General features: G+C 39.7%; 1 protein-coding gene across 5 annotated transcripts in view; it reads left to right on the top strand.

The window, feature by feature from the left end:
* ntng1a (netrin g1a) overlaps positions 1-22,547 on the top strand; it is a 118,159-nt gene that overhangs the window by 93,905 nt on the left and 1,707 nt on the right. For 2 of the 5 annotated variants that reach the window (XM_073830859.1, XM_073830858.1), the window contains exons 5-7: positions 7,731-7,757; positions 10,346-10,390; positions 11,324-11,383. In XM_073830859.1, the coding sequence (XP_073686960.1) occupies positions 7,731-7,757; positions 10,346-10,390; positions 11,324-11,383 (132 nt within the window). Of the gene's footprint in view, positions 1-7,730; positions 7,758-10,345; positions 10,391-11,323; positions 11,384-12,813; positions 12,982-15,307; positions 15,443-22,547 lie in introns of all 5 variants that reach the window. The other 3 variants (XM_073830862.1, XM_073830860.1, XM_073830861.1) reach the window with 3 other exon arrangements.

Consider the following 22,547-nt stretch of genomic DNA (forward strand, 5'->3'; position numbering starts at 1 on the left):
ATTTTGACTTTATTATTATAATTTTGACTTTATTGTTGAACTACTTCGACTTTATTCTGTAAATATTTTGACTTTTTTTCACACAATTTCAACTTTATTCTCGCAATTTTAACTTTATTCTCAAAATATTATGACTTGGATCTCGTAATCTGTAATATTTTTATTTTTTTTTAAATGGCACTAAAACGCCGTCGTAGTATAGCATGTAGTAGTACCTCTTTCTTTATAGTCTGTGTAGGGCAGAGAAATTCCTGTTAGTCTGAGTGGGTCAGACAAACCAGGAAAAGAGCTTGAGATTGAGGAAGGATCGTTGGATATCACTCTTCGTCAAAGCCCACTCACACTTCTGGGAAGTGGCTAGGTTCTCGCTTCAACGGCGAGTCGGAGAGCGATCAGTTCAAGAATTAGCCATGACAGACCATTTCTGCTCTCGAGGAGAGGGGAAGTGATGAGGGCGCCCCCATTTTCTCCCTCCTGGAAAAGGTGGCGATGGGACTCACACACAATGTTCTGGCCCGTGCTGATCTGAATCTAAAATGCCTTCTTAAACTTGACTAATGTTTGTGTGTTTTATAGCTTGTCAGATTGATGTAGGGCTTCATGACGTGAGTCAAAATAAAGTCTGATCTGTGCCACGCCTGCTGTTTCCCAAACACAGCCACACAGTGCCTACATTTAAAAATGCGCAGGGAGGATTAGCAAGCAATGCTAATTGTTTTCCACATCTCTGCTGAGTAATACTCTGTGGTTTTAAGACAGCACTTCTTTACAGAGAACTGACTAATTCCTCTTGTCCTGGCAGGATTAAACTGTGCAAATGAAACTTCAAATCAGCCCAGTCTGGCCTTGTAAATTACTCGCGATCAAAGCACTTAAAGAGAGAGATGTGTCCCGACACGGTTTCAGTAAAGGTTTTTATCGCTCCTCATTGACCTCGGCTTCAGTCCGCGAGGATAAAAGCTGAACATGATATAAGCTTTTATGCGACTTATTGATTTTACAGCTTTTTAACATTTAATTATTTGGATACAAAATGCCACTCGGCATACAACAGGAGCCATGAAACTCACGCTTGAGCGAGATCCACCGGGGGAGGAGATTCATAATACCTCATTTACTTCCGTTCAGCCTAGCTAGCGAAGACAGCCCAACACATCTGGAGATGACAGTCGCAATGAGAGTAAATTATTATCAACGGTGCCGTAGTGTACGACTGATGGCTGGTTTTGTTTTTTAATTAGTGTACATAAGTATAGGGCTGCCAGATGTCAGTGTGCTTGCCTGCCGTTGTTCGGCGTCCTTGAATCAAACGGTTCGTTCCTGGGCTGAAACTATAACAGCTGTACCCTTCCTCCCCCACCTGCCATCCTCAGACAAGACATGCAAACTTTCTCATAGGAAGAACATACACTCGGCGAGGAAGACGCGTTCCGTCCTGTGGAAGGTGTTTGCCTTTCTTGTTTTGTAACGTGAGCGATCTTGAAATGTAATTAAGCGTGTCCTCAATCCTCGTTCCACTGCCGTACGGATGCTCCAATTAGTGCTATCTGAAGGGCCAGGTGGCCATCTTGTCTTCTCCCAGAAGAGGAGAGTTATTTTGTACCGTTTGTGTTATCTAATTATTCATTTTAACATCTCCACCCTGGCTGCATATCCTCCACAACCCCCACGGTTTCCATTTCCATCTTGACTCGTAGTGTCAGCTCCGAAAGCATATTACTCTCGCTCTCTCTTTCTATCTTTTTTCCTCTTTCTTTGTTTTGTGTTATGTTCTCCTTATTCCCCCATGAGACCTGGTTTGTTTACTCTGCCTTTTCCACATCTTTCTCTGTGCTGCCGCAACGGTAATCTCTCTTTCAAATATTTGTTTCTTCCATCACAGGATTTTCCGCCGTGAGTCGCATTCCCAGAATCTTAACTGTGACTGTGACTCATCCCAGTTGCTTTTTCATACTTGCCATCTCCCGAACAAATCTAGACGTTGTAGCAGAGGTTGGGACGGCGAGTTCCACAGGTGTGGATTGTCACATTTCCTCCCGTTTTGAGCCATGCGGTTGCTTGTGCATGTCACGCCTCATGTCCAGGTAGAAAACGGATGATGGATGGCCAGGAGATGTAAGCGGCCAGGGAAAGTAATTACAAACTTTGCCTAGGGTGGAAATTTTGTAGATAAGCTTTACCGGAATGTCCAGGTGGATGGAAAAAGCAAACAGATGAGACTTTGTGAAGGTCAGGATGTTGTTCTACCAGAAGAACAATAATGAGGCCACCAGCAATTCGACTAACTCTGTTCCCAACACGAAAACATGAAATAAAGCATCACAGAGGGTTTTGTCTTTTCGCTGGCAACGGAAGTGGGCGGTTAAGCAACAGATTGGCTTTCAAATGGGAAAAAAGGGAAGTCGTCACAATTTTCATGCCGTCCAGCGGGAATCCCTCAAGCTGGATGACTTGGCAGGCGAGTGAGTGTGTTATGTAGGGCAGGACAGATCTGGTATCTTGCCCAGGTTGGGTTAATTACGTCCCGTCAACCTCTGGGAGGAAGCCTGAAAAATTAACTGTCAGTATAACATGTGTTTAGGTGTGTGTGGGTGGATTTTTCCCCCCGGAGACTGTCTATTCTTTATCATTCTGTGCAGGTTCATACAACATTGTAGGTGTATTTTGACAGCATAATTGCTTGATTGTGAGAAAAGGTTCTTGTTAATTTATGGAAAGGTGGATTTGCACAAAATCAAGGATGTGTTTGTTTTAGGGATGCACGATATGAAAAATTCTAACCGATACCGATAGCCGATAATTAAGTCCTTCTTTTGGCCGATGCCGATACCGATAACCAATACATTCATATTTTTATATGATAATTTTGTGCACACAGGAGATCTAAGATAAACTAATGAAATTTATATTATATATCTGGGTCTAACAATCATAGCAAACAGTCCTGACTCTTCAAAAATGTTTTTATTTTTTCGTGTAAGGCACCAAATTCTAAATAAAATAAAATGCTTTGACATTTTGTCAACCTGGAAAAAATGAAAAGTGCATCATGGAGTAAAGTCAGATGTCCAAATGTCTGTGGTAAAGCTTACATGCAGTCCATTCTTATTGATCATATTATGAATGTGTGCAGCAGCCAAATCGTACAAGGCGGGGAATAAAACATCAGAATCGAGATAAAAACATCTCAACTCTTCAGAATGCTGCAAGCGCAACGCAGGTCATGTGACATGAACCAACCAATCAGCTTCATCCTTTCCCTTAATAACACTGAAAGCACTGGCAAGGTGGAGAAACAGCTTTTCAAAGCTGTACAGGAATAAACATTTTTAAATAAATTTGATAACAGAGCTACTGCAAGCGATTTTTAATGCTGAAAATCTATTTATTCTTTGCTGAAACGGCCGCGTCTTTATGGAGAGCGCATGTCATGGCTGCTTAGCAACGGCAGACGCCACTGGAGCTCAAACTACAGAGCGGTTTGGCAAAGACTTTGGGTTTGGAAAGAAAGAGAAGGCGGCGCTTCAGCGTTTTCCACGCGTTTTTAGGCGCGACATGTGAACGGCCCCTAAAACAGATTCACCGCGATGACGACCTCTGAAGTGAGATATAAGATTGTTAAGACTTAACGGCTTTTTACCTCCTCTCGGAATCCTTGCTAAACATGTGTTGCAAATAGCAGTAGCATTGTCCTCCTCTGTCACCGTGAAAAACTTCCAGACCTGCGAAGGCGATGATGACGACACAGATGATGACGTGTTAAACGCGACAAAGGCTGAGAGTCACTGCAGTTTACAGCTGCAGTAACTTGCACTCGGAAAGCAGATGAATCTCAGATAAACCAGACTGATTGATTGATTTACCAGCAAGAGTACTTTATCGGATCTGGTTTCATTTATTTATCGGAGCAATAAAAATGACGTCATTTTTACCCATATCGGTCGATAATTTATCTGTCCAATAAATATCGTGCATCCCTAGTTTGTTTAAAATTTGAATAGAAGGAACATAGAATGAGTATATACAGTTTATATGGCACACTCAGAAAAGTGTGAAAGTCTCTTTTAGGGCTAGATAAGATGCAAAATTGTCACCTTAAGGGTACGTTCACAGTGACAAACCCAGAGAAATTTGTCGCATTTTGTTTGTAATATTTCAAGTGTGTTAAAGGAGTAGTTCACTTTTAGAACAAAAATTTACAGATGATGTACTCACCCCCTTGTCATCCAAGATGTTCATGTCTTTCTTTCTTCAGTCGTAACGAAATTATGTTTTTTGAGGAAAACATTTCAGGATTTCTGTCCATATAATAGACTTCTATTGTGCCCCCGAGTTTGAATTTCCAAAATGCAGTTTAAATGCAGCTTCAAAGGGCTCTAAACGATCCCCAGCCGAGGAAGAAGGGTCTTATCTAGCGAAACAATTGGTTATTTTCTAAAAACATTTACAATTTATATACTTTATAACCTCAAACGCTTGTCTTGCCTAGCTCTGCATGAACTCCAGTAGTGTATTCCAGTTCAAGACAGTTAGGGTATGTTGAAAAACTCCCATCTCATTTTCTTTAAAAACTTCAGAATTGCTGTTGCTGCAGAAGTACTGACCCAGTGTTTACAAAGTGAACATGCAAACACCCTTTACAAAAAAAGTTAAACCAGCGATGTCGGTTTTGAAGTTGGAGGAGCAAATGAGATGGTAGTTTTTCAACATATCCTAACTGTCATGAACCGGAATACACAGAGTTCACGCAGAGCTATACAAGACGAGCATTTGAGATAAAAGTAGATAAATTGTCTTTTTTTTTTTTTTAGAAAATAACCAATCGTTTTGCTAGATAAGACCCTTCTTTCCTCATGTGCGATCATTTAGAGCCCTTTGAAGCTGCATTTTGAAAGCTCAAACTCAGAGGCACCATAGAAGGCCATTATATGGAGAGAAATCCTGAAATGTTTTCCTCAAAAAACTTAATTTCTTTACGATTGAAGAAAAAAGATATGAACATCTTGGATGACAAGGGGGTGAGTACATTATCTGTAAATTTTTGTGAACTAGTAAACTACTCCTTTAAACAGCCAACAGCATAAAAATGACAACCTAACATGTAAAACATGTTAGGGTAAAATGGAAAAATCTTCCAGGATGTGTATTCATTTAGCAAGCACACTCCTGCCCATCATCGGTTGATCCTGGAGACTCGAGTAACCCCAGAGTGCAGAAGTTCAGATGGTAAAAATCAATGGAGTATGCAATAAACATAAGCAGCCTAATGTGTTTCTGCATCAGGCTTCACAATTCGATTCCTGCTCCCCGACATAATGGAGAGTTCCAGCAGGTGAGGGGGGCTGAAAACCACTGTGATTGAAAGGTAATCTAATGATATGACACATGATATTTTGCGTCCGTCTCAGGCGGACGACTGTCCAACTCAGAAGAGGAGAGATGAATAAATAAATAAATTAAAAAAGAGGTTGTATTGCACTTACATGAATCGTGGGGATGAATGCGCACCTTGACTAAAAGCCTGACTGTATTTAAAGCAAAGAGAGCGGACAGTGTGCTATAAGAGGTGCTGTGTTACACTGTTGATGCTGTTTAGAGTATATCGAGACGTCTGTATGTGTTTCTGTGGTGTCAGATGCAGTATCAATATGAGACAGAATTTTTCCATCATGGCTTGCATGTAGAAAAAAAACTCAGACTTGCATTGAAAGAGGGAGCCAAATTATCCAAGTAAGTCCTTGCAACCAGTTTTTTTTTTTTTTTTTATATATATATATAAAAAGAGAGTAATTTATTGCTGTTGCTCTGTTTATATAAATTGGCATATACAGTTGAGGTCAAAAGTTTACAGTCCCCTTTCAGAATCTCCAAAATATTAATTATTTGACCAAAATAAGAGGGATCATACTAAATATATGTTATTGTTTATTTAGTACTGACCTGAATAAGATATTTCACATAAAAGATGTTTACAAATTGTCCACAAGAAAAAAAAATAGTTGAATTTATAAAAATGACCCCGTTCAAGTTTACATCCCCTTGATTCTTAATACTGTGTTGTTACCTGAATGATCCACAGCTGTGTTTTTTAGTTTAGTTATAGTCATTCATAAGTCCCTTGTTTGTCCTGAACAGTGTTCTTCGGAAAAATCCTTTAGGTCCCACAAATTCTTTGGTTTTCCAGCATTTTTGTGTATTTGAACCCTTTCCAACAATGACTGTATGATTTGAGATCCATCTTTTCACACTGAGGACAACTGAGGGACTTATATGCAACTATTACAAAAGGTTCAAACACTCACTGTTGCTCCAGAAGGAAAAATTATGCATTAGAGCCAGGGGGTGAAAACTTTTGAACAGAATAGAGATGCATACATTTTTCTTATTTTGCCTAAAAATTATATTTTTTCATTTAGTACTGCCCTTCAGAGACTACAGAAGATAGTTAAATGTTTCCCAGAAAACAAAATAAGTTAAATTTACCCTTCAAATTCAAAAAGTTTTCACCCCCAGCTCTTAATACATTCGTTCTGGAGCATCAGTGAGTGCTTGAACTTTTTGTAATAGTTGCATGTCAGTCCCTCAGTTGCCCTCAGTCTGAAAAGATGGATCTCCAAATCATACAGTCATTGTTGGTAAGGGTTCAAATACACAAAAATGCTGAAAAACCAAAGAATTTGTAGGACCTAAAGAATTTTTCTGAAAAAAAAAAAAGCAGGCAGTTTAACTGCTCAGGCCAAACATAGGAATCATGAACAACTAAAAACACTGTAACACTAACACTAAACACTAAAACTAATAACATGCATTTTGTATGATCTCTCTTATTTTGGTCAAATAATTAACATTTTGCAGATTCTGAAAGTGGGATGTAAACTTTTGACCTCTACTGTACAGACATAGTAAAACTTTACTCTAAAGTAGGTGGGAATTGGGATCCTCTGAAGTCCATAAGGTTGTGCTATAGGGAATCAGCAAAAGTTTTAATGGGACAGAAAGTGTGAAAATGGAACAAAGCAGTAAGTAAAACTCCCATGTCTCATAATTTGCATATAAGATTTGAGCCAGAGAAGTGTGCAAGATTTCTCACCTATAAAAACCAAGCAGGATCTTCAAAGAAATCAAGAAAGTCAATACTCTTTTTGGTATTGTTTGAGTTTATATTTCCTGTTCAGGTTGACCTCTCCACTCTCTTCCCACTTTCTTTCTTTCTGTCTCAGTCTTCACACATGTTCATTGGAGGTGCCTGCAGCCTTTATTTTCCTAGTCATTTCTCAGCCCTCCTTCCAAAGGTCATAAATTTGGCTCTTAACTGTCCCTGTGAAGCAGAGATCAGGGAGAGAGATTAGATGGCGCACACTAGATCGATGGCACATGGCAGGGGCGTGAGTTCAGATCTCTTTCTGCCACCAGAGCATTGTCTCCAAGTCTTCTCCATCATGTGGGAAATCCTCCATTCACCAATTCTGGCACCTCCCAAATCTATTTATCTATTTTTAGTTTATTACCTAAGCTGATAAAACACTACAAGTTCCTTCTTTTTTAAGTTGACTGCTGTTATCTATTGTTTAAAATGGTTGTGCCAAGGTTGTTTATTTGTAGAGGTTTTGTAGCAAGTGCAGTAAGAGATGGTCTGGATGTTACATTTTACAATTTGAAATTGCTATTTGTTGTATTGCTAGTGCTATTTGCTGTTGCTAATATAATCTTTTCTCTCATCTCTTTTCCAGGTCTGCCAAATAGTGTTGGTCCAGTTAGTAAGTAAACAAACTCATAGATCTATATCAACAGGAAGTGCGAGATGAACAGCTTTGCTTCTCACCTCAGGTCCACTTCTGGTTAAACGTTCATTTCTGATTTTCATTAACTCTATCGGATATAAACTGTGCAACCTAATCTGATCATTAGAACATAAGTTTACTGACTAATTCACATTGTTTTTTCATTTCCCTTTACATGTATTATAAATGCTACGTGGGCTGTAAAGCAGTTCAGGATCTCGTCCAAAGAATAAAAATGGGATGGTCATTTTAATATGAGAAATGCAGGTCTATGTGGTATTATCTGGTCCTGCCAGGGGCCTCATAAGCCAGCAGACAGATAGAGTTACAGGCGCAGGGAGGTTGAATGTGAAAACTGGAGCCACAGAGATATTGAACAAGTCAGAATGCATGTAGAGCCCTGAATATTTCCACACGCTTGACTTCTCCTGGGTCCAGGACAAATATACACATTTCCTCTTTGGATAGATTGGTATAATATATCACAGGTGTATGGAATAACATTACACAAATCAAATATTCAATAATGAACATAGAATCTGATTTGTACATAAATTATAGTTGCACTTTTAATCAGAAATGTATGTCAAACCAAGTGGACACTGCTTTCTCCTCCTCTCCTCAAGTGTGTTTTGTGTTTGGCCGTATAGCATGGCCTGTGCTGTGCCATTTCTGCATGGGCTCACTCCATAATTTCTTATTCAAACGTCATGCTACTGTACCATGAACATCCACTCACTGTCCTCATGGTAAATTTACACAACTCCATCCAGAAAGACACAAAGAGGAGACACAAATAATGCAACCAGGGTTCCAACAGCATGATGCTACTTTCTGTCCTCTGACCATCCCTATAACAATTATAAACACCATTCTCTCCACCTTCACAAAACTATAGAGAGTGCTTGTAAAGAGTGTCCTTGAGGATGGAGATGTTATGCCTGAGAGAGAAAAAGAAAACACTGCAGTTTCCTCAGAGTTGCTTGAGGGTAATTGAATTCTTTATTGACTTTTCCCAATTCTATTTCAAGTTTATTAAGCCTGCCAGAATTGCCTAATGCAGGCATTAGAACAAAATTAATATTTTAAGATGAGATTTTGGCTGTACAGAACTGCATTTCATTACTGGGATGGCATTGATTAAAATCTGTCACTTCTCATTTATCCAATTTTTATCCAAATTTTCACTAACAAAAACATTAATGAAGAGCAGATGCGATGAGCATCACTCCTAATCACTTACTAATACGGAACACATTGTATATCAATAATAAAGCCCTCAACGTGGTCCCATGGGTATCACGATGGTGGCTTCTGTGTGCGTGAGTGTGAGTGTCTTGTCATGTAATGAGAGAGGACAGCTGGATTTGTCTATCACTCTGAGGTCAGATCTCTTCCAAACTGATAGCGACTCCAATGGTTGTCCATTGCCGCATGCTCACTCTTTGTGTCTCACTGGGTTAAAAGATGAGAGAAAACTTCCATTAAAAAGGGTTGTGGAAAAAAGTGTTTCTCCAAATATTGGATTGGTCTGATGGATCCAAATTGTGCATTTATGTTTTTTAGGCTAACTACAGTTGGAAATAATTGTAAAAACATTCTGTTTTTTTTTTCAATGAGATGACAAACCAAGTATTAATCTAAAGAAAGAGAAGCACTTTATGATGTTGACACACCCTGAACTCACATTCTCGTATTAATCTTACAGAAATGATTTGTTGTTCATCTTTAATTTCTCTCATAAAATATTACTGGAGCTTGAACTGAAAACTCATAGTTATGTTCACGGAATTCCCCAAATCACATGGAAAAAAAGAGTCATTTCTCCCAATGTGATTGGACATAGAGGCCATTTCATAATGGGTCTTCAGAATGGGTTTCCTCTGTCAGTAACTTGAGTGTGCATGCATTCCGAGTCCCCAAACACCATGCTATGTCCCTGGTGAACAAAAAAAAAAAAAATCAATATCAAATTCATAGACGTGTCCTCACTGGAATTCCTGCACCCTGTCTTCGTTTCACGCGCCCACACACTGAGGTCAACCATGAAGCAGCACGTAAGGGACTTAACCATGTTTGTGTTGGATGGAAGGAGCGTTTGCTTTGGTCTTCTCGCTTTAGTGCTGCCTCTGAGATTGACACGAGTCCGCTCCATTCCCAGCCTTAATATTTCCGCCTCTACGGAAATGAATTGTATGTAATTATGAGGATATTCCCATCAATTGTTAGAATCAATTTGATCAACTGAACAAGCATCGTAAGCAACCATGATCACACATGCGCACAATCCAGTCTCACACTGTCAGCCGTCATTCCCATGTATTAATATACTGTAGAGTAAGCCACAAAACACAATTACATACAATCTCTAGAGATGATCTGTGATTGGTCTATCGGTTGCTTGTTTTCATCGAGCCTATCAGCTCAACTCTATGAATGACCCATCTGGAGATGTGTGTAGCTGTTTATGTGTACATAAGTCCAAACTGGACCCGTCCTAGTGCATCTGACATCCGACAGCCAGTGCATTCAATTAACACCTGATTTCTCCTGTATGCATGCAGTTCGGCAGAACATTTCATCCCTAGGTGTCGCTAACCGAAATCAAGGTAGGGTAAATTTTTAACTTGGATACAATTTCCTTTGATCTAACTCACAAAACGATTTTTAGCCTGCTGTAAGAGTGAAACAGATTCAGCAGACGTTTGCTGACAATGACAGCTAGTCTTTTTTGTATATTTGTTGTACTGAATCATTCCAGATGGACAAACGTCTTCTTTTTGCTTTTTCTCGTTCACACACCGTTTTCTGACATGTCTGAAAGCTGTGAGAATTTTGAGCAATCAGCATTTCCAAGAAACAAGCTGAGCAGCCATAAAGACGCACACACAGATGATTTAAAGCATTACACCCTCCTTTTTAATTAGGCATGGTGCTCTCTCTTGGGCCCTCTCAATATTTTCTCAGCCCTGCTGGTGAGTTTTCATAGCTGTTTTAGGTAGGCTGATTCAAGGTAATCCATTGCGCAGATGTCCAAAAAGAAGCATCACGCAAACAACGGCCCTGAATAAACAGCGTTTTTGATTGAAATGGGGGATGAGGTTAGTAAAGGACATAATTCTCATTGCCCCTTGGTTTGTTTTGTGACTGCATGATGAGCTGATAACTTTGGGATTGTTCTGAGCCCTGTTGTTCCGCTGCTGTCAGACTGGCAGCGGGACGTAGGGATCTAAGCCTTACGTGCTCTCACACAAGAAGCCTGGGAAGCTCAACTACACTAATGCCAGCTGAGCAGTTTCTGCCAGCAATGCAGGCTTTTTCTTTTCTAAAGCCGTCGAAAACTTCCAAACCACAACAGCTGCAGAGAACGGAACGTGCAAATTTGTGTTCTTTTTGTATCTTTTTTTATCGGATTGAAATAGCATTTTTGTTTTATGTCAATGGCATGCTTTTTGTTACAGACAGTTTGAAATGTTCATATCATCATTAGGTTTTCTGTTGATTTAACATGTTTTTATTTGATTTGTCTTTATTTTGTCTAGTAGCTCCTCAAGTTGCTTTGTCAACCGTTCCTTCTGTACAAGTTGCAAACAGTAAGAGAGGTAGGAGGACTCGATTCATATACTCTCACTATTCTGTGTCAGTGTATGTTGTCCAAATTTCCCCTTTCACCATGCCCTAAATGAATCCAGAGTGAGTCCTGTACCTTCTGTACTTGCAGAACACCTACCCTTGACCCTACTATTCCCACTTTGCATTGCATTAAGACTTACCAGTCAAAATATACTGATTTTAGTGTGTTTATATAATTGTTTTATGATTAGCTCCATCATGGAAGCTCTGTACCAAACATTCTTTACTTGATGAATCAGAAGGGAAGTGTTCAAATCATGTTGACTTTGTCAGATTAACGGGTTGTATGCAGTCAATGTTGCTGATCCGAGATTGGATGAGAACATTGAATCTGATATAATACCGCAGTGGCTCACAGCTAAGAAGCCCGTCAATTTTTTTTGTTAAAGTGGGCCCTCTAAAACATTTTCCAGGCAGGATGATTGACATATCCAGGCAGCTTTAGAGATCGCTTTACAGGAGATATGTCTGTCTCAACTCCTCCAGTCGGGGGACGGGGGAAAAGGCTGCAGAGGAGGCCTGACCTCAATCCAGATCTCGATAATGAGAAGCCCTCCATTTCTCCCGAAAGCCCTGGAATCATCTCAGGAGGGAAGGACATGCAGGCTTTATGAGCGTAACGTAGATTTGTCAGACCCGTTGGGTTGAGGGCGCTGGCCAGTTGGTTGACCAAATGTCCCTGGCAGGCCAGGGTAACGGGTAAAGTTTATGCCAAGAGCAGCATCCGAGCATCGAGATTCAACTTCACTTCGAAACTAGGACAGGCGGGTCCTGGATAAACGTTGTTTGGTTTCTTTGGAGGCTATGGGGAAATAGATGGGAAGTTATTTCTGATTTGCTTGTGCTATTTCTCATTTTGGAGCTGACAGAATCAATACTGAAAAAAGTGCTTTGTCTTTCATTTTTATGGCAGTAGTTCTGTGGAGAGGATACAGTTTGTGTACCCGTTTTCGACCTGAGAGGCTTTGTTATTTCGGGGGCATAGAAAATAGAAGCTATTGTTTTATTCTCGTGTTTGAAAGTTCCAGCTCCTTCACCCTTCCATCATTTCTGTGCGACAACTCTCCATGAGCAATAGAATATAAATACAGCGGATGTAAATTTCAAATCGCACGTGCACTCGCATTCTGCCGAGCTTGAAAATTACATCTGCTCGTGTTTGATTTCCATGTAACATTCCTGTTCTTATTTTCCTCTCCATCGCTGTGGTTTGCTCGAGGCCAGCTCTCTAATAACTTCTCCATTCATCCTAAGGTGATCTTACATCTAACACCGCTTCTGCTGTTTCAGACCATCCAAACCTCGCATGCCATGGTGCCCCTCTTCTGCAGCGCCGCCGCGACTCGCACACACTTACAGTACCCTAAACACAGCCACATCTCTCTCCCCTTTTTGCAAGACTGCGAATGTTTCAGTCACTCCAATCGCTGCAGTTACATCGAGGTGCTAAACACCGTCATTTGCGTGAGCTGTAAGCACAACACTAGAGGGCAGCACTGCCAGCTGTGCAAGCTTGGATACTACCGCAATGCCTCAGCAGAGCTGGACGATGAGAATGTTTGCATAGGTCAGTCCTCCAGCACTCCCATCCACCAACACGGCTTATCGCACAACACACTCCCCACCTCCAAATCTGCCATCTGGCCTTCTGTTTCTATTGCTCCATCATCCTCCATCTCTTCACTCCCTTCTCTGTGTCTGTCCATCACTCTGTCGTCACCCGAGTCTCTTCACGCATGCTCGTGTGTGTCAGCAAAGTCACGTTGATCCACATCCCACCAGTCTACAAAACCAGCAAGTATGATGTGATGAACAGTGTAATTTTTTATGTTTGTTACAAAAGAAAGGCAAAGAAAAAGAAGAAAAGACATTTAAGAAAATAATAATAAAAAAAAAGCCAGACAGGTGTCATTGTGAGACAGAGGTGATGTCTGCCATCACACTTCCCCAGTGAGGTGTCTGGGAGGACTCGCACCCACAGAAAAAGGTGCCGCGTGTTGCATATGTCACTCTCGGGAAGAAGAAGCAAGAGAAAGAAGAGAGCGAGAGAGGTGTCTGGAAGCAGGTCACGGCTGTGTGACTTACACACACATCTTTAGGTGTTACAGGTCACAGACTCTGACCTCCACCTCAACCTAGCAATATCTGTAGTCACAGGAGGGCCACAAAACTGTCAAAATATGTGAAAAGTGCATCTTATGTTAGTGTTTCAGCAAAGCATTAATAATAAATAAGCATTAATGTCTTCTACTAAACAGCTATCTTCTCTGTAGCAAAACCTTAAGGCTATGTTTACACTTGGAAAGAGTTCTAGGCATCTGTAAACATGATGAATTTATACTGAAAAGAAGTCGGAGAACTGATTAGTTTCCTCTACAAAAGAATGTTTAAAGGGGTCATCAGATGCAAAATTCACTAAAGTGAATTCCCTCTTACATCTTGTTTAAACATAACCCTATAATGATAAAAATCCACCAAGTGCTTTTTTAAAATCCCTATAAATCATAACCCCTTTCCCAGATCAAGCCATTCTCAAATTCTTAGCTGGCGAAGGCCCCGCCCACAATTGTTGATTGATGCATCCGTTTTAGCGTAGACCCGCCCATGAGTGAGCTGTAAAACAGTTTTAAAGCCAGAGCAAAGTTATTCAAAAATGTCTCGTCACCCTACAAAAGAGAGGGATGGGGTCAGCAGAGCTCATTAGCATTTAAAGGGACATGCACCGAAACGGCTCGCTTTGAAAATAACTTTTTTGACAAGGTAAAAGGGTGTTGTTTTAGCCTACTATTGGACTATTTCAACCAAAGTATGTTATAGACTTTTCATTAAGACCCTAAAGAATCATATCAACTTGGGGAAAATGGGCATCCGATGACCCCTTTAAGAACAAACACGCAGTCGTGATCAGAAATGCCATCAGAGTTTGACGCTACACGTCCAAGTTCTTCTGAGAATTAATCAGATCCTCTTTTGAATTGATAATATTACAACGTTTACATATTTAATACCCTTCAGTATCTCAACATCTGCTCATATTGTTTGTCGTCTTTGTAGATCTCCCAGAAATGCAGGTTTTGAATGGCACTTCAGCACCATGAGCAGACCCCGGTTAATTGGCCAGATGTCTTCGGGTGATCCATGACCTGGAGAGTTACTGACATTGGCAAAAAACTTATAGTCAACATGAAATCAAGACTGACTATTTACTTGGATAAAATCAAGCCATACTCTCAAAGTAAAAATGCATTGCAAATTTAATGTAGACTTTAATAAAACGGTCACTTTCAAGGACGTTTTCTCTAGTGTCAAAGGATTTATTAATGAGATACTTCCGAACAGAAATGATCAGTGTTATCGGTATTTAACTTTAATGTACTTCCAAGTGAATTGGCTAATCAGGAATCCTCAACCTCGTGTCTGTCTTTGTTTCTCCTTTGTATGTTTCCTTCCTTCATGCCACTCATTTTTGATGCTGAACTAAATATAGAAAAATGCTTTCGTAAAATTATTCCGAATACACACTGCAGTCATTCAGTAACGGTCTACGCTTTCGCATTATGGGACTTCCAAGATGTTCAACATTCACAAACATTCGTTTTCCTCAGTAAATGCCATTGTTTCCATTTTCCACCCTCACTCACCTTCCCCAGCTGACGCTTCTCATTTTATTCCTTTGAAATGGTAGATGCGAGGTAAATATTCAGATATATACGGGTTATAAATCAGTCCTTTGTAGACTAGCAATGTGCATGAAGGAGGCAGCAGAGGCCCATTTTGAGCGAAAAATGCTTTTGTGTGTAGAAAACAGAGGGACTTTATTCATGAGCTGATCTGAGGCTGAAGACCGCAGACCCCATCTCTCCACTGTGTATGTGTGTGTCTTGTTTCTACAGACTGTAATTGTAATCCCTTTGGCTCAGACACTGATCGCTGTAATGGCACAGGATATTGTAAATGTAAGGAGGGAGCGACAGGGGCTAAGTGCCATGAGTGTCTGCCAGGATATTTGTGGGACAATGGCTGCAAATGTAAGTAGAACCTCCACCCAACCTGCAGCTTCAGTCCCCTGCTCTCTTTCTCTTCCCCTCCCTCCCTTCCTTCTTCTCTGCCTCTTTCTTTTTTCTCTGTTTGCTGCTTCTTTTTGGCTTACCCGGGAATGAGCAGCTTGGTTTGCTTAGAGCACTTGGAAACCAAAAAAAACTTGGACTGACTTCCATCCGAGGCTCAGTCACACCTGTTATCCTGCCTTGTTAGTGGTTTAACTGCAGAATTCATTTTGAGGGAATTATTATAATCATTTACTAGCATTGTTTTTATTAATAGTATTATTGTAGAGTTTTTCCTCAAGCAGCATGCAAACAATCCTCGGGCACAATCCCATGCACGTGCATTTGCGCAGATGAACACAGGCAGCTGAGCTAATATTTGGAGTGAGCAGAACATTCGACGCCTGCGCTGTTTGCTGTTATGGCCACACTGCGATGGCTGGTTCTTCTCTCTTGGCTCCGAGCGCTGTGGTTGAAATGATCCGTAGGTCAAGCATTGATTTGTATTCTTCAATGGGCTTCCAGCATCAAAGGTCAACATTTACCAAAGCCTCAGATAACACAAAGGGACGTTGGCTGTAATAATGTGAGATGGACAGTCCAGTAAATATGTGTATATTGAGTTCAGTGCGCTTTGAAACCAGCACTCCAAGGCTGGTTTAGCTGAGAAGCAGAAATTCACAACATGTCACAAGATTAAAGTAAACCAGAGTGTTTGGTGCAAATAGTGGCATGTGGCAAATGCACTCCCATTACTGTCTGTTCTGGGAGACATATTGGAGAGAAATAAAGATACGTGGCTCTTTATGCACATCCATCACTCACCAACATGAAGATGCATTACCATGTGACTGTTTTAGCCGATGGTATGCACTGCGGTAAAGCGCCATAACCATTTTAATTTGATGTTGCCATCAACACAAACGCTTTCCGCTGGACGTCCTAGACAAGAGATTTAAGTTTGTTGCATTCGTCTCATTCAAAGTCCCAAAGGCCATAATGTGTTTGACAAATGCAATCTAAGGTTCATTTTCCTGATTCAGTCCATCTGTATGCAGATTTGGGTATGCAATTAAAGCTGGAATCTTTCTTCAAATAAGCCTTTTCTTCCCAGCACACCATGCAATCTACTGCCGTTCTCAATAAATATTATCCCTCTTATCAAAAGCAAACCCAATAAATTGCTCAATTTATTCTCTTATTAACGTTTATTTATATGCATTAAGCATGCTTGTGAGTGCACATGCTTTAAACATACAGACCTTCTGTTGCTCTTTTAAAATATTAGACGTGCATGGGCTCTAGAGAGCGTGTCATAGGCTATAGAGGTTAAACTGTTTGTAGGACCAACAGCAGAGTAAATAGTTTCCATGCCCCCCTCCATTGGAAGGTAAAGGTGTTTGTTAGCACCCATAACAGCTATAAATCACTGGCACTGCTCTTCTTGCCTCAGCACCTTTTCCTGGTCATCGGGGGATATCAAACTGAGGAGACAGAAAGAGTTGAACTCACAGGGTGAACCAAAAAGACCCAAACTCTTGAGAGATACATTACCTCCAAAACTGTGCCTCTTTTAAGTCTTTCTTCAGATGAAGCACAGGAACACTCTTGCCAAAGGCCACAGTTGTGGAAAAGGCAATCGATCAATTTGCTCTCTTTCCCTCAAAGAGGAGGTGTTCTAAAACTCTTTCCTCAGACACAATCCACTCATTACCTCTTACTTCTTTCTCTACAATCTTCTTTTCATGAGCAGTTTGGTAAAAGGCAACACTGATGTCTCAATTGCAGACAGTCAATATGGCGAACACTTCTGAAGACTCACTTGATTTATAATAGGAAACACCAACAGTAGTCTAAACGTGTTTTGAGCAATATATCCTCCTATCAAGAACGTTGAATCGATAAAGCCTCTGTAATAAGCAATACAGTTGTTTGTCATCTTTTGATTCATCGTTTCTTTCTTAAAGGGCAGACTAGACATGGTAAAAATGTGCCATTTCTTTGGAAATCTTTGAAATTTACTAGCAATTTCTGAGTAAAAGTTCTTTTAAAGTAAATCTTACACTAATTTTAATTTGCCCATTATAAATTTCTGTATTATTATTATATTAACATAATTATTAACACAAACGATAAGTTCACTTCCAGAATGAAAATGTCCTGATAATTTACACACTCCATGCCATACATGCCATACAATGTTCATGTCTTTATTTCATCAGTCGAAAGAAATTAAGGTTTTTGAGGAAAACATTCCAGGATTTTTCTCCATACAGTGGACTTCAATGGTGGCCAATGGGCTGAAGGTCTAAATTGCAGTTTCAGTGCAGCTTTAAAGGCTCTACACGATCCCACCTGAGGAATAAGCGTGTTATCTAGCAAATCTGTCATTTTCTAAGAAAATTCAAACTGATATACTTTATAACCACAAATGCTCATCTTGCACTAGCTCAACCTCATGCATTTTGTAATTATGCATATGTGACATAGGCGGAAGTACCGACCTAGTGTTTACGCCATCAAACGCCCTTTACAAAGAAGGTAAAACAACAATGTTAGACGATTTTTGAAGTTGGAGGAAAAACATTTGATTAAGTTTTTCACCCTACCCTTCCTTTTTTAAACTAGAGTGAGTGCAAGATGAGCATTTGTGGTTAAAAATATAGAAATTTGTATTTTAAAAAATATGGCAGATGGTTTCGCTAGATAAGACCCTATTCCTGGGCTGGGATTGTGTAGAGCCTTTTAAAGCTGCATTAAAACTGCAATTTAGACCTTCAAAAGGTCAAGCCATTGGCCACCATTGAAGTCAACTATTTGGAGAAAAATCCTGGCATGTTCATTAACAGTTTGGTAAAAGGCAACATTGATGTCTCAATTGCAAACAGTCAATAAGTCGTACACTTCTGAAGAATCACTTGATTTATAATAGGAAACATCTACAGTAGTCTAAATGTGTTTTGGGCAAAATAAGAGATTTAAAATCTCCTATCCAGAATGTTGAATGAATAAAATCTCTATAATAAGCAATACAGTTGTTTTTCATCTTTTAAAGCACAGACTAGATGGTAAAAATGTGCTCTGAGACGGTCATGGTCACTGCATTACTAAACCAAATTTTGACATCTTATTCAATTTATTGCCATTTATTTGGAATTCTTTGAATTTTACTGGCAATTTATAAGTGAAAATTGTTTCAAAGTAAATCTTACGCCAATTTAACTGCTCTAGTTTGATTCTTTTATTAAGAAAACATTTAGATAAACTAATCTAATCTATAAAATATAATTCAAATCTAAATTCAAACACAAAAAGCTTAGTGAAGGCAACTAGAACTTTGTTATAATGCCCATATATTTCTGTATTATTCTTATTCTTTCTTATTCTTATTATTATATTAACACAGTTGTGTCACTGTGTACCAAGAATTAAAGAAGTTCACTTCCAGAATGAAAATTTCCTGATAATTTATTCACCCCAATGTCATCCAAGATGTTCACGTCTTTCTTTCTTCAGTCGAAAAGAAATTAAGAAGTTAGTGCAATATGAACATTTGTGGTTAAAAAATATATAAATTTGTATTTTTTTAGGGAAATGACCCATCGTTTCTCTAGACAAAAGCCTTATTCCTCAGCTGAGATCATGTAGAGAATTTTGTAGCGGCATTGAAACTGCAATTTGGACCTATTCAAATAGTAGACCTATAAGTCTACAATATGAAGGAAAATCCTAAAATGTTTTCCTCAAAAACGTACTTTCTTTTCAACTGAACAAAGAAAAACATAAACATCTTGGATGACATGGGAGTGAGTAAATTATCAGGCAATTTTTATTCTGGAAGTGAACAAACACTTATGTGACTAATACTAATTGAACACGTTCGATCTTTATGCATGTTAATCGCCGATAATTCAAATAGCTTGTTCATCTTGCAGGTACAATTTCTGGGTCTTGTTTTGTGGTACAAGTGTGGGTTTTCACTGGGGAACGATTGATCTGCATCGTAAAAAGACTCGGCAGTGATGAACAGGGGGAATTATGGACACAAACAGGGGCTCATTTTTCCCTGACTCAACCATAAAGCCTGAATCCACACAGGAGACGGAGAGAGAGAAGCTGGAGACCATGTAGTTCTGCCAGCTCCCTAATCAGCCTGTTATGACTGGGAGAGTTACACCTCCTCTCTCTATCATCCAGCTCTTCCTGTCAGCTCAGTCCATCCCAAAATAGCTCAGTAACAGCCATTAAACAGATGCTGCAACGCACAAGACCTCTCAGAACCATTCCTCGCAAACTGATAGAGGTCAGCGTTTGTGTGTTAGATGATTATTTTCCAATCAGGAGGATTACAGTGCTTTGATGAAGACGTGAGAGGCATGGCTTGTTCATCCGTTTTTATTTGTCTCTGTTGGTTTTGCTAGTTTGCGCTGGAATTTGTTTGCCTGAAGCTTGCTCAACAGCTTACGTCCTAGGTCTGGCCCTGGTGTCCCTGTTGATAAATATACTAATGCACCTAAGGGGTGCAGCGTCGCCATGGGACGCTGATTGCAAGTCATTGTCGGGAATTTGGAGAAAACGTGTTAAAGGATTAGTTCACTTCCAGAACACAAATGTACAGATAATTTACTCACCCCCTTGTCATCCAAGATGTTCATGTCTTTATTTCTTCACTTGTAAAGAAATTATGTTTTTTGAGGAAAAATTTTCTCCGTATAGTAGACTTCTATGGTGCCCCCAAGTTTGAACTTCCAAAATGCAGTTTAAATGCAGCTTCAAAGGGCTCTAAACCAGAGGTTCTCAACTCCAGACCTCAGGGCCCATTGCTCTGCACATTTGGTATGTTTCTAAATCTGACACACTCAGTTCAGTTCATGGATCTTCTAACATGCTGATGATCTGAATCAGGTGCGTTAAATGAGGGAGACGTACAAAATGTGTGAGCAGAGGGTTCTGAGGACAGGAGGACAACAATTTATATTTTTTTAACATTAATTGCTCATCTTGTCTATCTCTGTGTGAACACAGTTTTTTCCAAAATCATCCTACACTCTTAAAAATAAAGGTTCTTCACAGCAGAACCTTAGAAGAACCATTTTTGGTTCCACAAAGAACAATTCAGTCAAACCATCTCTTTCTTACCTTTTAATCATCTGAAGAACCTTCTTTCGCCACAAAGAACCTTTTGTGAAAAAGAAAGGTTCTTTATATGTTAAAGGTTCTTTATGGAACCATTTAAACAAAAAAAGATTCTTCTATGGCATCGTTAAGCACTGTTATTTTTAAGAGTGTCCAATTGCTCTTTTACCTTTTTTTGTAAAGGGTTTTTGATCTTCTTTGATGTATACTTTGCAAACAATGGGTTGGTTCTTCTGCAGCGATGTAGGATAATTTTGAAATGATTTTTGAAGTTGAGGGAGAAAAGACTTTCAACATACCCTAATGCTGAGTTTAGACTGCACGATTTTCAAAGCAATCGCGTCACAGATGTTTTCACACTGCATGACTATCTGGGGTAGCATTCCGTCGCTGCTGTGTTCACACTGCATGATGGATCGGCGACAGGGGGTTTCACACTGCATGACTTTACAATAGGAAGAATCGCTGACAACTTTGTCCCGGTCTGCAAACTACGTCTCACAACCAAACACACGCGAGAAGTGACATGGAAACAACATGAGGTCAGTCGTGCAAGTTCTCACGTGAGACTGGGATTATTATAAAAAAAATGGTAGCCCGCAAGAAGCTTGTCATGCAAATTGCATGTGCACTCATTTGCAGCGAAAAGAAAAGAAGCCGAAGCTATGCTTGTTGATATTGTGGTCTATACCTTCGTAACTCCTCCCCCAACTTCCCACTGGCCTGGATGTTGCTGTCACATTGGCTGTAGGTAATCGCCGATGTGATTTTCAGTCAGATCACCTTTCACACGGCATGATTTTGAATTGATTTGAATTAGCATGCCAAATATCTCACGGGTGTCGGCGATTCTCTCAGATCGCGTCTTTGATATTTCACACTGTGTGAGTGTCACTCGCGTGAGCGAGCACCGATTTGCCTGTGATTTCGGGCATTTGTCTGTGATTTCTCAAAACCTGTCGGCGAGTCAAAATCGAGGCTAAAATCATGCAGTCTGAACTCGGCATAACTGTATTGAATTGGAGATGCAAAGACTACCCATTGCAGAGAAAGACAAGACAAGCATTTGAGGTTAAAAAGTATATAAACTGTAATTTTCTTAAAAAATAACCAATCGTTTTGCTAGATAAGACCGTTCTTCCTGCATTTTGGAGGTTCAAACTCAGCGGCACCACTGAAGTCCATGGAGAAAAAATGGACCCTTCTATATAGTCCACCATATGGACCCTTCTTTCTCAGCTGAGATTGTTAAGACTAGTGATTTTGAACTCCAGTCCTCGGGACCCATTGCTCTGCACATTTTGTATGTCTCCCTCATTGAACGCACCTGATTCAGATCATCAGTTCGTTAGAAGAAAGAGCCATGAACTGAGCTGAGTGTGTCAGATTCAGAAACATACAAAATGTGCAGAGCAGTGGGCCCTGAGGCTGGAGTTGAGAACTACTAATTAAGAGCTCTTTGAAGCTGTATTTAAACTGCATTTTGGAAGTTCAAACTCATGAGCACCGTAGAAGTCCACTATATGTAGAAAAATCCTGAAATGTTTTCCTCAAAAAATGAAATTTCTTCACGAATGAAGAAAGAAAGACATGAACATCTTGGATGACAAAGGGGTGAGTTCATTATCTGTACATTTTTGTTCTGGAATTGAACTACTCCTTTAATGGTTTGGGTTAATGGCAGGTCTCTTTTTTTAAAAGAAGACTTTTTTTTTTTTTGAGGTGGCCTTTTTGCAACTTTTTTTGAATGCAACATTTGAGTTGAATTTTCTGTACGAGAAAAAAAAGTCTATCAATATTTTTCACTTATGAATTTCTATTAATAATGATATTAAATTTTCTACTTGTGATTCATTTCAATCAATACTTTGCCTGCACTTTGTATTGACTATTTCTGTCTATTTTCAGCAATAGATGAATATATGATATCTCAGGATAGAGCTCTATGTAA

Source organism: Garra rufa, chromosome 24, assembly GCF_049309525.1.
Source record: "Garra rufa chromosome 24, GarRuf1.0, whole genome shotgun sequence".
Taxonomy (NCBI): Eukaryota; Metazoa; Chordata; class Actinopteri; order Cypriniformes; family Cyprinidae; genus Garra; species Garra rufa.